General features: G+C 34.7%; 1 protein-coding gene across 1 annotated transcript in view; it reads right to left on the bottom strand.

Annotated features, from left to right (window-relative positions):
* Positions 1-2,435: 2,435 nt before the first annotated feature.
* The window catches only part of spmip7 (sperm microtubule inner protein 7), a 29,227-nt gene continuing 16,826 nt past the window's right edge, over positions 2,436-14,836 (bottom strand). The window contains exons 9-11 of the mRNA XM_030156600.1: positions 8,711-8,819; positions 7,951-8,124; positions 2,436-2,603 (exon numbers count right to left, since the gene is read on the bottom strand). Coding sequence (XP_030012460.1) covers positions 2,436-2,603; positions 7,951-8,124; positions 8,711-8,819 — 451 coding nt within the window. The remainder of the gene's footprint in view (positions 2,604-7,950; positions 8,125-8,710; positions 8,820-14,836) is intronic.

The following is a 14,836-nucleotide window of genomic DNA, read 5'->3' as shown; positions in this document are numbered from 1 at the left end:
GGGATGAGGCGAAGGCGAGAGGAGAGTGGACCATTCATTGTTTATTTATTTCATTCTCACCGAGGAAGCTGATGGGGGGGTCCTCTCACTTGCATACTGGAGAGCTCTCCTTCTGTCACCTGTTCTGGCACATTGAAATATAGTCCATGAAATTAACTCAACTGTTTCCTTTCCCATAGTTCTGCTAAAACATAAGGCTTCATGCATTTGTCTTGTTCTCTCTGCTCACCTTTAGTTTCCTGTCCTGCTTCTTCACATCTGCAGGTGACCAGAATCAGGACTATTCAATCAGAACCTGAACATGTTTTACTTTGTGTGTTTTAGTCTTGCAGATGTTTATAATGCACTTCATTGAAATGCAGTTTTTCCCTTTGGTTTATTGCACAGGAGGGAAAAAACTAACATTTTTCCTCCAGTACTAAAGAGTTTTTCCACATTATAACTTTGACGCAGGACATTTAAGCTGCAGAGGTGATCATGTAGAAGCAAAACTATTTAGTACTGACCATTAATGAGATATTTAACCTTTATAATCAGTCACACACAACAGATTTACTGTTTGTCCATAAGGTTGGAATACATTTAGTTTTCAGTCACATTCCTCATTTTATTCCTCTTTAATCACCTTTGAAGTGCAATGATTACATACTTGTTCCCAGTTTCACTTAAACTATAAAGAATAGATTAACTCTTTCATGCATGAATTATGAGAACCATAGTTGAGATTTTTTTCCTGAGTGTTTTTATTCCTCTTTAGGCATGAAAAAAACAATGCAATTGAAATTTTTTTTATGAACTTATTTTTCATGGAGGTACAAAAATGTCCACTCAGCTGGACACCAAGCATTTAATTTTTGAAGAAGAAAAACATGTATTTAAAACCCATCATCAGAAAATGAGATACTGTGCAAAAACTATGAAATAAAAACATTTTTCATGCACCTAATCTGATGTTTTCTCACATTTTAACATACTCTAATACTAGTTATTACTAACTTCATGCAGATAATATGCAAAAAGATAGTAATGCTATGGTGCATAAGTGTCCACTGTGTGCTGAAATGCAACTAAAACAACAAAACCCATGAATATACAAGAGAACAGCTGCAGAATAACTGTCCACTGTAGTGACCACTATGCATGAAACAGTTAAATTGTCACAATCATTTCATGAGAAGAGGTAAAAATATTTTCATTCATTCATTCACTCATTTTGAGCAGAAGAAAAAATGTATCATTTTTTATGTACAAGGAACTAATATCCCAGCAAATACATTAATAAATAAAGATGATCAAGACAAAATAGCAATTGCCATGTACACTAGTAATAACAAAATAAATTCAATATGTACTGCTCAAAAAGGAGTGGGAAGAAGAAAAGTTATTAAATCCCACCCCCATCTCACATGTATACAACATAACACATTACTTTTGCTTCCTTAATGATGTAGTAATTTGTTAGTATAGTACTTGTTTAGAGTCCTAATAATGTAAATAACAGAAAACAGAATAGGAAAACTGAAGTATATTACACTTAGTAACTATGTAAATGATAGTCTCCATGACTAAAAATGCAATATATTTCAACATTTTATTCCAACTTTATAGACAACAGTGTACATCTGACTCATGGTTGTGTTTTAAGTATAAATAAAGGACATGTACCTCACTAATGATGTGTTCAGGTACTTACAAACTCTGTTAAACTGTTTAAATGCTCCTTTATCTTCATACACATTTTATATTTTTTCTTTTTAGTAACATAGAGAAAATGAAAATACATACATAGACATGAAAAAGCAAACGACTGCAGACTAAATTAGACATATGCTTGTCATTTCATACAAGATTGAATTAAATGTCCGCAACTAAGTGAGGAATAAGTCCAGGATAGAGGCTATAAAACTGAAATCCAGGCAGGTCAAAGCACAATATAATAGAGTATGATACAGTTGGATTCCATTAGTCCTCCAGCTACTTTCTAATTTCTTTCAATTGCCAGTTGTAAGTGACAATGTCTTGTTAAAGCCACCGAGTGATGAGTACTCAAATACAGCATCAAATTTATTCAAAGAATTAGAAATTGTGCATTAATATTGATTGAAATTATGAATAAGTGATGAGTTACACCTCTGGTTTGGATAAAATAACTCACATCTCATTTTCTGATATGTTCCGTCATTATCTCTGCTATGGTGTAATAATAATTGTTTTTAGAATTACAACTAAAGTGAAAGCATAAACCTCTGAGCCTTTTCTTTCCATTCTGAGAAGTTTTCTGGAGTTTTTACTGAAATTCCCCAAATAAATGCTGGTGCTTTCTGTGCTTGTGACTGTTTTTCCCAGGATCCCACAGGGTGAACAGTGCTCGCTTATCTCAGGAGACTGGATGTGGTGTGCTGGATTGCTGAGTCACCTTTCATGGGAGGATGCCCTTATCTCCTAAGAACCACGACTTTGGGGCAGTTGGTTGCAGAAGGAGGAACTCTGTGCGCGACCATCAGGATTGCAGCAACACTCCGCGACTTCCTCAAAGCTCCTCGGTTTGTCCGTGAGAGCAGAGAGGGCGACTTTTGGATGCTCATAGGTGAGGTGAGCAACACCTGAGGGGATGTTAGGACTGCACAGAAAAAGTCTAAATCGTACCAAGTGTATTTTTCTCATTTCTGGTCAAAATGTCTCATCACACTTAAAATAAGACATAATCACCTACAGAGTAACTTTTCAGTGAGATATAATAACTTATTTTTAGACAATATCTTATTTTAAGAAGTCAATTTTCACTTGTTCCATTGGCATTTTTTTGCTTAATCCAAGATTTTTTTTTTTTTTTTGCTTAATTCAAGCAAAAAATCTGCCAGTGGAACAAGTGAAAATTATCTTGGTAAGATTTCTTAAATTAAGATATTGTTTAAAAATAAGTTCCTATATCTCACTGAAAAGTTACTCATTAGGTCAGTGTTTTTCAACCTTGGGGTCAGGACCCCATGTGGAAAGTGCCTGAAATTCAAATTGGGTCGCCTGAAATTTCTAGTAATTGATAAAAACGAAACGCACTAATAAAAAATATATGGTGAGTTGACAGAGACAATCCCAATACATAAAGGACATGACAAACTGTGAAGCTGAAACTGAAGTGCTGTGGTACTTATCTGTCAAATGTTCATTGCGGTCGGTTTCAGATGCTGCAGCTCTTTCATAATTCATAGTTTGAGTTCTTGTTTGTTCAGTATTGTCAGCCTTGGAAATCCAAGCTGGACTGACTGTACATATCCTGACCAAGGAAAATCAAATTCTCCCTTTGTGCAGTAATCTACACCTGGATTTACTGCCTCCGTCCATAATAATATAGATTATATAAACTAAATGTCATCTAAAATTAATGTTTATTTGCAACATAGTATAGTTAACTATTACATGATCAGAAAGAAATTAATTTTAGCAAAAAAAAAGTCTCCGTTTTGAATGGGGTTGCCAGAAATTTGTGAAGTTAAAATGGGGTCATGAGAAAAAAAAGGTCGGGAATCACTGTGATTTTGTCTTAATTTAAGTGTGATGAGATATTTTGACTAGAAATGAGAAAAATACACTTGGTAAGATTTAGATTTTTGCAGTGTGAAATGTGAGTCTATCAGAGGTGTCCAGTCAGGACGGTGGGCTTCCACAGACACTGTCCTGTCCCACTGACACAGCATCTGCACCTGCACTGTGGACACAACAGACTGTTAGGAGGCATACGTTGTTAGTGGAGCTGGCGAAGAATAAAAAGCGTGATTTCTCATGACTTCAGCTCCTTCAGCTTTAATAATATTTCATGCAGTAGTAGAGTACAAGTGCATTTATTCACAGACTGTACTTATTTACAGATTAGAGGTACTTATATTTGAGAATATTTCAATTGTATATACTGCGTCACATCTTAAAGGCAAATATTGTACTTTTTATTCTTTACTTACTTTTCAGATACAAATTTTTACACAGTGGATAGAATAAGCTATTTCCACCTTTTACTAAATTCCAACATTTTACAAAAAGCAGTTTGTGGTCAGTTCACATTTAACATGTCTACATTAGCCTGTGAGTTTGGGAACTTCCCTGATTCATAGAATAGAATAGAATAGAATAGAATAGAATAGAATAAAATAAAATAGAACAGAATCTTTATTTTGTCATTACTGGGTTCACAAACGTAAACATGCACCACATACCAAAATTTGTCTTCCGCCTTTAACCCATCACTAGATCATGCATCACACACCGTGCATGCTAGGAGCAGTGAGCTGGCCATATAAGGTACCTGGGCAGCAAATTGTGTGTGTGTGTGTGGGGGGGGGGGTGTTAAGTGCCTTGCTCGAGGGCACACCAGCCAACAACTCTCCATCAGTCAAGGGAATTGAACCACTGACCCTTTGGTCATCAACCAGATGTTTTCAGGACATGATGAAATTTTATTACGTATATTAACACGTTTACTTACATTTATATCACAGATCTATAAACGTTACCATAGAAGGGATGTGAAAAGTGAATATATTCTAATGCGCAGACAGAATGAAATCCAGTCTCTTATTAATACATAGAATTTCGTGTTTTGACCCAGAATCAGACTTAATTTTTCCTAAAGTTCATGACTTATATTTTGGAGTACTTTTCGTTATAGACCAGCGCTATTAACAGCAAAAGTAACAGTTTTCCCTCTGAACTACATGGTTTCATTTAAATAAGTGTTCAAACCGTTCAACTGGATGTTAAAAATCAAGGATTACAGAGAGAACAGAAAACGTCTACTGATCTAAAATGTTTAATAATTTTTAAATCATTAATCCTATTAATATATGTAAATAATTCAAGTAAAATGCAATTTCTCAGCTTTTCATGGTCATCAGATACGACCCATTTGGACGTTCAGAGGCTCTGTATTGAATGATATATTTTCTTAAGATGACATATTTTATTTCATGTAAAAAAATGACTTTTCCTTCAGTTTTCTCTGTTTTTACATAATTACCTTTGAATTTACGCAGCTTTTATGAACATCTGCATGCTCTATATGTTCAGTAAATTAAAATATAGGGAAATACGTGGTCTTCACTGAAAAATACAAAATGCAGAGGATGGTATTGTAATAAATGAGGTTAAATATGATGCTAAAAATGAACAATTACAGAGAGAACAGATTTGTATATCAGAGCTTGTGTTGATAATGTGATTCATCTGGTGTTTCTGTTGATAAAACTGGGTACATCGTAGTCCAAACTAGTTCTACCTTCAGAAGAAACAACAGCAACATCTTAAAAACACTGATGCTTCTCTGTTAATAATTTAATGATGTCAGATATATGAATAAATAAGTCAAAAAGTAGACATTTTACCTTCTGTCATGCAGGATTTTTTTTTTGTACTAATGTGTTTTGACATTGTTGTATTGGTTGTTTTACTTCAATAAATGATCTGACTACATTTTCCTCTAGTGTTTCTTGAAAATTGATAAAACCTTTAAAGCAGGTTTGCGCTTCGGGTTTTCTAAGATCATTAAATTCCACAGCGTTTAACATTTTATCTCCAGAACGGGCTGTAATCCACGACTCCAAATCAAACCAAACATAACCCCCTGCTCCCTCAGGTTAATCCACGATCTGAAGCAAACCATGTTGCTGTAATTAATATCATTACTTGGCAAGTCTCAAAACATCATCAGGCAATGTAGCCGCTCGACTACTGAACAATGGACTCAGGCTGGTTCTTATTTCATGGATCTTTAAGCAGTATTCACTGTTTCACATTTGGAAGCATGAGCAGCATGTAACCCTTAATTGGTTTCAACACCTTAATAAGTCAAAGACGTTCAAGACTGATAATCACATTAAATAGTCCAATTTATCTAAAAAGTCAATTGCAAACTGAAAAACTCTCTTTCTTTAGGATTGCATTATGCTGTGAGGATGTCAGAGTAAATTAAATTCCCCTGTGCACACTAAAGCATCAATTTCCTTATGGTAATTATCTGCTGGAATAGACGTGTCACTAGAAGGAGTCAGGCATGCTTGACATTTAGCCTTTTTATGGAGAGGCGGTGAGTAAAAATTAAGATGAGGAAAAGGAAATTAATCTCCAGCCCAGGCAGGCATTGAGAGATCCTGGAGGATAGAGGCTGAATCAATCACAATGTTTGTGAGGCTGTTTTGAAAAGGAGCCAGTGATGAGATTCAGACCACCGGCTGGAAAATCTAAGAAGAAGAAGAAAGAGGAGGGGGGGAGGGGGAGGAGGAGGGGGGAAGGTGCTTTTTAAGCAAATAGAGTTATGATTGTAATGAAAAGCTTAGCTTGATTTTATTGGTCTTACACACAATGGCAGACTTGAGTAGAATAGCAGTTTCAGGTGTCTGAGCCATGTCCAACAGATATAAACTGGTGAAAAATTAATCAATAACAAGACTTATCATTCCATCATATCACTGATAATATTTTAACGAGGGATGATGGGTCTTAAATGACGGCATGAAATTAGGAAAAACCCTTAAAGACCTGAACAGACCATAAGCATCTACTGAGCTAAAATGTTTAATAACTGTAAAACCAATCATCCTATCAATCCAAGTAAATAATTGGTGTAAAATGCAGTTCGTCATCTTTTCATGGTCACCAGATATGACCCATTGGGACGTTAAGAGGCTCCGTAGTTACCGTGGAAACACCGTCAACTTCTACAACATTGATTCAAAAGTAAAACCCATGGAGTTGGATCAATGACAGTGGTTGTAGATGCTTGTTTTATGTTCAGTTCATAATATATTTTGCTGTAAAAGTCACTTTTTGTTGAATTTTCTGTTTTCATAACAATACGTTTGAATTTACTCTGAGCTTTTATGAACATCTACATAAAAATATCTGATTTTCACTGGAAAAAAAAAAAAAAAAAAAAAAAAAAAAAAATCAGAAAATATTAAAAAAAAGGTGACAAATCATTTAGGAAAGTTTTTGGAAGTTGCCATAAAATATTTCCAGTACTTTAAGGGTTTTTTAATGAACATGGTTCAAATAAGATGGTCTCATTTTAGTTTTTATGATATTTATTGACAAACTGAGGAAAAATCATGACCTATTTAGCCACCAGCGACCAAAATCTAGTGATATAAAATGTTAAATAATTGTTGATCCACTAATCCTATCAATACATGTAAATAATTGGTGTAAAATGCAGTTTGTTGTCTTTTTGTGGTCATCAGATATGACCCATTTGGATGTTCAGAGGTTCCGTAGTTACCGTGGAAACACCGTCATCTTCTACAACACTGACTCACCAGTAAAACCCATGGAGTTGGATCAATGACAGTGGATGAACACACTTGTTTTTATATTGAGTTAATGATATATTTTGCTAAACAAGTCCCTTTTTCTTCAGTTTTCTCTGTTCTGATATAATAATCTTAAAATGCAGAGGATCATATAATAATGAGGTTAAATATTGAGTAAATTAATTTGGAAGTTGCCACAAAAATAGTTTTAGGTTCTTTAAGGGTTAATTTACAAAGCTGAAATGAAAGTTTTGAGAATATTACTCAGTTTCTTATTTTTCACTATATCAGTTTGGTTTTTAATTTTACTGGGGTAGAAGGTAGTTTTGTGAGTGCAAGTAGTTTTTGTTTAAAACTAATCAGTTCCTCAAACTAAAAATTAGTTTAGGAAAGCCTCGATTTATAGAAGCTGAAAAAAGGTAAGATGAGGGAATATATGACATCGAATATGTTGTTGTTTATCAAAAGCTCAAAAATGTGCAAATTAAGTTTATTATTGTACAACATGAACCATTAACACTGAAAGAAAACAATACAAATCTGATTTTATTTGCAATTCTGTTTAATTTTAACTCGCGTTGCATTGTTTGTTGCAATTTTAAAGACTAATTTCACTGAGTTCTTGCTGACCCTAATGTCTGTGCACATCACTCACAAACAGGGCTGTCAGCTGATATTCGACTGGATTGACTGGATTCACTGCAATGTAAAGGAATTGATAAACCTTAACAAATCTGTGCCGGCTGCCGATAACAGTAAATGAACTGCCATCACACTGCTTAAACCCAGAATTGACTGCTGCTCGAGTGCAATCCTTGTAGATGTAAATCTAAACAAAATATAGATGACGAGAAACAGGAAAACCAGCTCATCCCTATTTCCTGTGTAAGCGCGAAGCTGCACAAACCACAGACATAAAGCTATAGCTGCCAGATACTTCATAATAATGTCGATCACAGTCACATCTAGTCACACGGTTTCAAGTGATTCATGCAGGTTTTTACATTAAAGCAGTAATGAATGAGTTTTATATGTGTCAAAGGTTTTATAAAGTAAAATACGTCTTTCTTTCCTGTAATATTTCCTGTGTTTTGTCCCTCTTTTTGCCCTTCGTGAGAAAAAAAAAAAACAGAGCATGAGCTGAAACACACACACAGACACACAAAGTGAAAGTCAGTCAGTCAGAGCGCGAATGTTTAAGAGGACAATGCATGAGCTCACTACCCAGAGTTAGAAAACCACTCATCTAAATCAGGGAAATTATGATAATGGGGCATCTCATTATTCTCCAACTCACTCCGAATCAGTCACTGACATCACATCATTATAGACGTATTCATATAAACAGATTGGATGGAAGAAAAAAGGAAGCTAGCACCTTCAAAACTTTCTCATCTGCTTTGTCTAATGCCTACGTGGGTGTTTGCATACGAGGCAGGAAGCGTCGGTCTCAGGAAGGGGTTGCAGGGCGCCGTGGTGGTCACCATTCGGGACAGGGGCGCAGCATGGACGAAAGCATCCACCCTGTGAAAGTAGCACCATTTTACAAGTAAATTGGCTTTAAATCAACTTAAATCAGCAAAAGAAGCAGCTCAGTTCAGGTTATTTTGCTCATTTCAGTGCATACATTTCACAAATGATCAACATATTATAACATATATATTTATATACGTTCCACACCTGAAAATTAGCAGAAAATCTTTCACAGATCAATAAAACAGACAAATAAGGCAACATACATAATGCATTAATACATCACACATGTATACATACAGCAGATATATACATATATACACACACACACACACACACACACACACACAGAAATACACACATATATGCATATACACACATATACATGCATACACACAAACACACACACATATATGTATACACACATATACATACACACATATATACATACATACATACATATATGTATACACACACATACACACACACACACACATCCATACATCCATACATATACAGTAGAACCTCACAGTACAAGTTTAATTTCTTCCATTATCAAGCTTGTTTTGAAATTTACTCGTTTTACAAATCAATTTTTGATTAATTAATCTATTGAAGTTAACTAACATATAGTTAATCTGTTCCAACCCCAAAAATACACCCAAAAAACCTTTTATTAAGGATGTTTAAAACAGAAAAGGTGCAGTTAGAAAATAGCAGTTATAAAAACACAATAAAAGAGAATGCAAAAAATAAACACACAAAACAAACAAAAATCCCTTCAACAAAACAACTGCAATATTGCATCAACGAGATGAACACATGAACTGAGTGAGCAGAGGCTGCTCCTATGGGGGGTGGATTTCCACTCGTATTTTAAGACAAAGATACTCAAATTACAAGCAAAATACTCATACAATGGTGTGCTCACACTGCAAGGTTCTAGTGTATATATGTTTGATGGGTAAGAAATGGACAAACCAAATTATTTGAGAAAGTTTTAGCAGATTTTCCATGGATATACAGCTCTTGATATCATCCTATAATGTGTTTCGAGTTATGGCTTTCCACAGATACACTGATGCCTGTTGGAACACTTGGAATCAAATATTTTTTACCTCTTCTCATGAAATTATTGTTAAAATGTGATTTGTTCTTGATAAAGTGTAACTGGAACCCAGTGTGTAATCATTGCACCTGGTTAAAGGTGATTACTGATGTGTAGAAATAGGAATAAAAAGAGGAATGTGTCTGAAAACAAAATTATTCCAACTTTATGAGCAACTGTGTGTAATAAAGTCTGTACAATCTGTCAAATTGAATGGTTTTGATAATAAATCACAAATTTCTTAGCTGTGAAAATCATATCAAATTTCATAACATGTCTAATGTATAGTAATTCTTAATTATTTAGCAGCTATAGTAAATTTCTGGAAAAATCCTGGGAATTAACACAATCTAAAACAGGACATTGTTATCATCAGGAAAAAACATCCTTTGGCCACATATCATTTACAATAAGAGCTTCCCAACTCTGAATATACATCCAACAAATATACAAAGGCTCAAGGTTTATTAACCCCGTAGGGAATTCAGTCTCATAGACTATATGCCACATAATGATTCTTATCATTCCTTTGCACATCATCTCTAAACTTGACTAGATACAGGTTTCTGCAAAAGTCTTAGCCCACCCTCTTCTTTGTTTCTTTTTTCAGGGTTGAAATGAGCAAACATATTTATTGCTCATTCTCTTTTCTTCACATACAAAAAGAAAATACAGGAAATATGGGCACAGCCTGAACTAAATGGATTCTAAAGGTTAAGATCACTAATGCCGCGTGGTACCGACAAGACTTGACTCGACCCGACTCAGGTACCAGGTACTATTCCTGGAGACTGTTTCCATTACAATACTACTGACTTTGATGCCCAGGACATTAATAAAAATAATAATAATAATAAATTGCATTTATAAAGCACTTTTCATTCAGCAGAATCTCAAAGTGCTACAGAGAAAAGACAGTCCAAAAAAAATAATAATAATACTGTATTAGGAATAAAAGACTAGGCGGATAAAACAGAGCATCCATTCCCTTCTTCTACTGTTTACTTGACTGCTGTTTGTTTTCATATCCAACTAATTCTGTGTAGCCTTGTGTGGCTTTTTTATGTTTTTTATGTCATATACCTCTTGTGAAGCACACTGAGTCTGCCTTGTGCATGAAATGTGCTCTATAAATAAAGTTGAATTGAATTGACTTTAGAGTACCTAGTTGTCATAGCAACGCTGCGCATAACTTCTGCGACGTCATCTTCAACGCGACACAGCTGATGGTAAAAACAAAGAGGAAGAGAAGAAGAAGAACAATGACAACGGTGTGATACATGCACACAGTGGAGGATGTCAATGGGATATTTTGTTTTTGTCGTTTTGCGGGCTGTCATCATGATTAGCCTACCGGTATATTTAATGTAAACTTCGGAATCTGTTTTTTTTTTTTTTTCTAATGGCAGGTCGCACATTGATGACGCAAAGACACAGAGACAACTCTCTGACCAATTAGTGGTCTGCAGTGTTTACACATCACATTCTAGTACCTCTTCACCCATTTTGGAACCTCAGACGAGCAAGTACTAAAAAAATAGTACCGGGTACCAGATTCCAGGCTCTTTTGGAAATGCTAAAAAGCCGAGTCGAGTCAAGTCGGTACCTCGTAGTGGAAACGTGGTGTATGTGACCTCTGACCGCATGACAAGAAGCAGCACAATTAGAAACATCTGACATGTGTTGAATGAAACCTGGTATAAAACATCAGAAAATTAAGGCAATAAATCTCATATTGTCTGAACAAAAGGGTTAAAGACAAAGTGCAAAGGGAGGTCACACTAAATACTTTTGATTTTCCAGAAACTTTTCTGGATTGGATCTAAAAACAGAAACTGACAAATGCATTTGTGTGGTCATTAGAACTTTACTAAACTAACAAACAAATGTTGGACTAGGACTTTAGTTGATTATTTTGGTCATTTTTACAAATTTTGTTAGTTATTTTATTAACTTTTGTTCCATTTCTTGATTATTTTGTTCATTTTTATTCATTTTGTTGAATTCTTTATTCATTGTTGTTCATATTGTGCATTATTTTGCTCATTTTTGTTCAAGACAATTAATGCAATAAATCTCATCTTGTCTGAACAAGAGGGTTAAAAACATGTTAAGTGCAAATTGAGATCACACTAAATACAATTCCTTTGGTTTATAGAAGTTGTTTTTTTTCCCTGAAACTTTAGTTTTTCCTCCTGTACATACTTCACACATATCAGATTGGATATGCTTCTTCAACACCACTGGCGTAACTGTCAATAAGCTTCACTTTCCTGATTGAAACCGTAATGATTTGCCCAAAAGAAGTGATTTATTGATTTTTAACCTGTATGATAAAGGGTTAAAATATTTATATATAATAAGGTGAACAGATGATGAAAAAAACAAAAAATAAATAAGAGATGGCAGCAGCCTAAAATGTTTGAGGGTTAAAAATAACTAATAATTACCGAAATTCTGTTGTTTTTTCTGTTCACAGATAGTATAAAAATGTCTAAAACACTTGTCAACATAAATATTTCCAAATAATGTCAGATACTTTTAAATAATTTTTCTTAAACTGAGCAAAGTTTGAGAAACATCTGAATCACTTTCCAAAGTTTCTCTCCATAACCTGATGTGAACCTTCCAACAGATCCAAATGCAACTTCCTCCTTCGATCCTCATCATTTAATCCCAAAATAAAAAAACTTCTGCATATCATACCATTCACAGCTTCCATGACAAACACAGTTCTTAATTGACTAAATCTATCAGTTTCAACCCATGTGACTTTACCAGACAGTGATGTTCATAATGAAACACCATCAGAAAGTGAGACAGATCCAGACAGACTACTAAAAATAAATACCCACAGGCACTTTAGTAATGAGCAAAGCAAAAAATCCAGAGGCCGTCTGACCGTTGGAGCAGACAGTTAATCAATCCGACGACTTGTCTTTTGACTGTTTTGGGGAAAAAATATGGGAGGCCAGTCTAATCAGCAGAGGAAACAGATCTCAGACAGTGTTGGACACCAGGAAAATGGATCTGTGTTGTGAAAACCACGATTACCACGAGCTGCTCAGGATTCAGCCATCTGGAGATGACGGCTCCAAAAGCCGGTAAAGTTCGCTCAACTGGGGCCCAGTTAGGAAACAGGTTTCACCTCCTTAACAGACACATGAGGGATGTTTACTCAGCGCAGGAACTGGTCTTTTCCCTTAAACTATTTCTGAACTATTTTATTTGTTTGCGTCTGATTTTGTTGGTTGTCAGTTTTAGCTGTAATTTCCCCCCCTTGCTTATTCCTTTAACCCTTTAACCCCCGAGACATTATTCCAGGTAACAGTGCTGCTGTGAATTTGCATCTGTTTGTGTCATAGAAGCTGCTGTGAGTGTGTGCTTGTGTTCCTTTTCTTCAGAGGTTTTGTTTTACTGTGTGTTTTAAGGTCAAAACAGATGGAATAACAGAGAAAGACAAAGAGAGGAATTGAAGTTTGACAGGTTTGGACTAAATAAGGAACTCAGAATGTACATCAATAACAGACTAGGATGTTTTATATGAACTGTGAACTACAACACATTAAACAAAAAGTATTTGAATTGTAGCCCAGTAGTTTTTGTTTTGGGGCTCTTTTTTTTCCAGCTGCTTTTGGCACCTGATTGAACTCCAATAAGCAGTTACATGTTCAAAACTCAGTAAACACAGTAAAAAACAAAAAATATATTTGAAATGCCCTATATGTTATTTTGTTCATCTGTTCAGTTATGTTTTATATAAAAAAAGTGTATCATTCCTATTTTATATATTGCTTTGGTTTGTACGTTTGAATGATACTCAGTAAAAACACGTGAAAAAATACATAAAGAAAGAAAGAAAAAGGGGATGCAGTGAGTATGTTCAGATGTCTATAGAAAGGACAAGGTCTATTCTATCAGCACATTTTGAAAATATTCCTCTTAATAATAATATTAATATATTATTATATAATGTAATATTAATATAATATTCCTGCAAACGGGTGACTTTTAATAAATATTTACAATAAATCATACATTCAGAACACTCACCACAGACATGTCAGGGGTTAAAGAGTTAATGAGATTAAATAGCAAAAATCAGTAAACATCTAGATGATGGGTCAATTAATTACCTCCGCCAGGAAATGTTGATACTGGCACAAGGCACAAATGATTACATTTTGGTGGTGATTCTGGGGGTGAGGTGGGGATTTTTTGTTTGTTTGTCTGTCTGTTAGCAAGATAACTCAAAAAGTTATGGAAGGATTTTGATGAAATTTTCATGAAATGTTGATACTGGCACAAGGAACAAATGATTAAATTTTGGTGGTGATTCTGGTGGGGGGGGCACTGATCTGCCTTGGCGGAGGTCTGCGCTCTCAGAGTGCTTTTCTAGTTATGTATGTTTTAAGTTTAGGTCCTACAGAGACGTCAGATTTATATTTTGTGGTCTCAAACTGAAAGACCTTAGGAACTACTGCTGTAGTGCATTACAATACATTATGAACAGACATTATAATGCACATATAATGCTGTATAATCATAGTATTAGGCTTATTCAGAATGCCTTATAAAAATCATGACTCATTAGGAGTCTGGTTTAGACCAGCTCTAAATGTAAAATGTAACTTTTGTTATGATGTGACACGAAGATAAGATAAGATAAGATAAGACTTTATTGATCCCATCATGGGGAAATTTAACAGTTTACAGCAACAATAATAAAATTTGATTTGAATATTAGGACAAGTTTTATAACAGGTATTAATTCTGAAATTGTAAATAACAAAAACCTATAAGATGTCAGATTTATATTTTGTGGTCTCAAACTGTAAAAAATTGGGAACTACTGCTGTAATGCATTACAACGCATTATGAACATACATTATCATGCACACATAATACTGTATAATCATAGTTTTCTCCCTTTAACTATTTCTGAAATATTTTAGAAGAA

Source organism: Sphaeramia orbicularis, chromosome 15 (genome assembly GCF_902148855.1).
Source record: "Sphaeramia orbicularis chromosome 15, fSphaOr1.1, whole genome shotgun sequence".
Taxonomy (NCBI): Eukaryota; Metazoa; Chordata; class Actinopteri; order Kurtiformes; family Apogonidae; genus Sphaeramia; species Sphaeramia orbicularis.
Note: the sequence above shows the minus strand (reverse complement) of the source record. Positions and strands in the feature narration are given on the sequence as shown.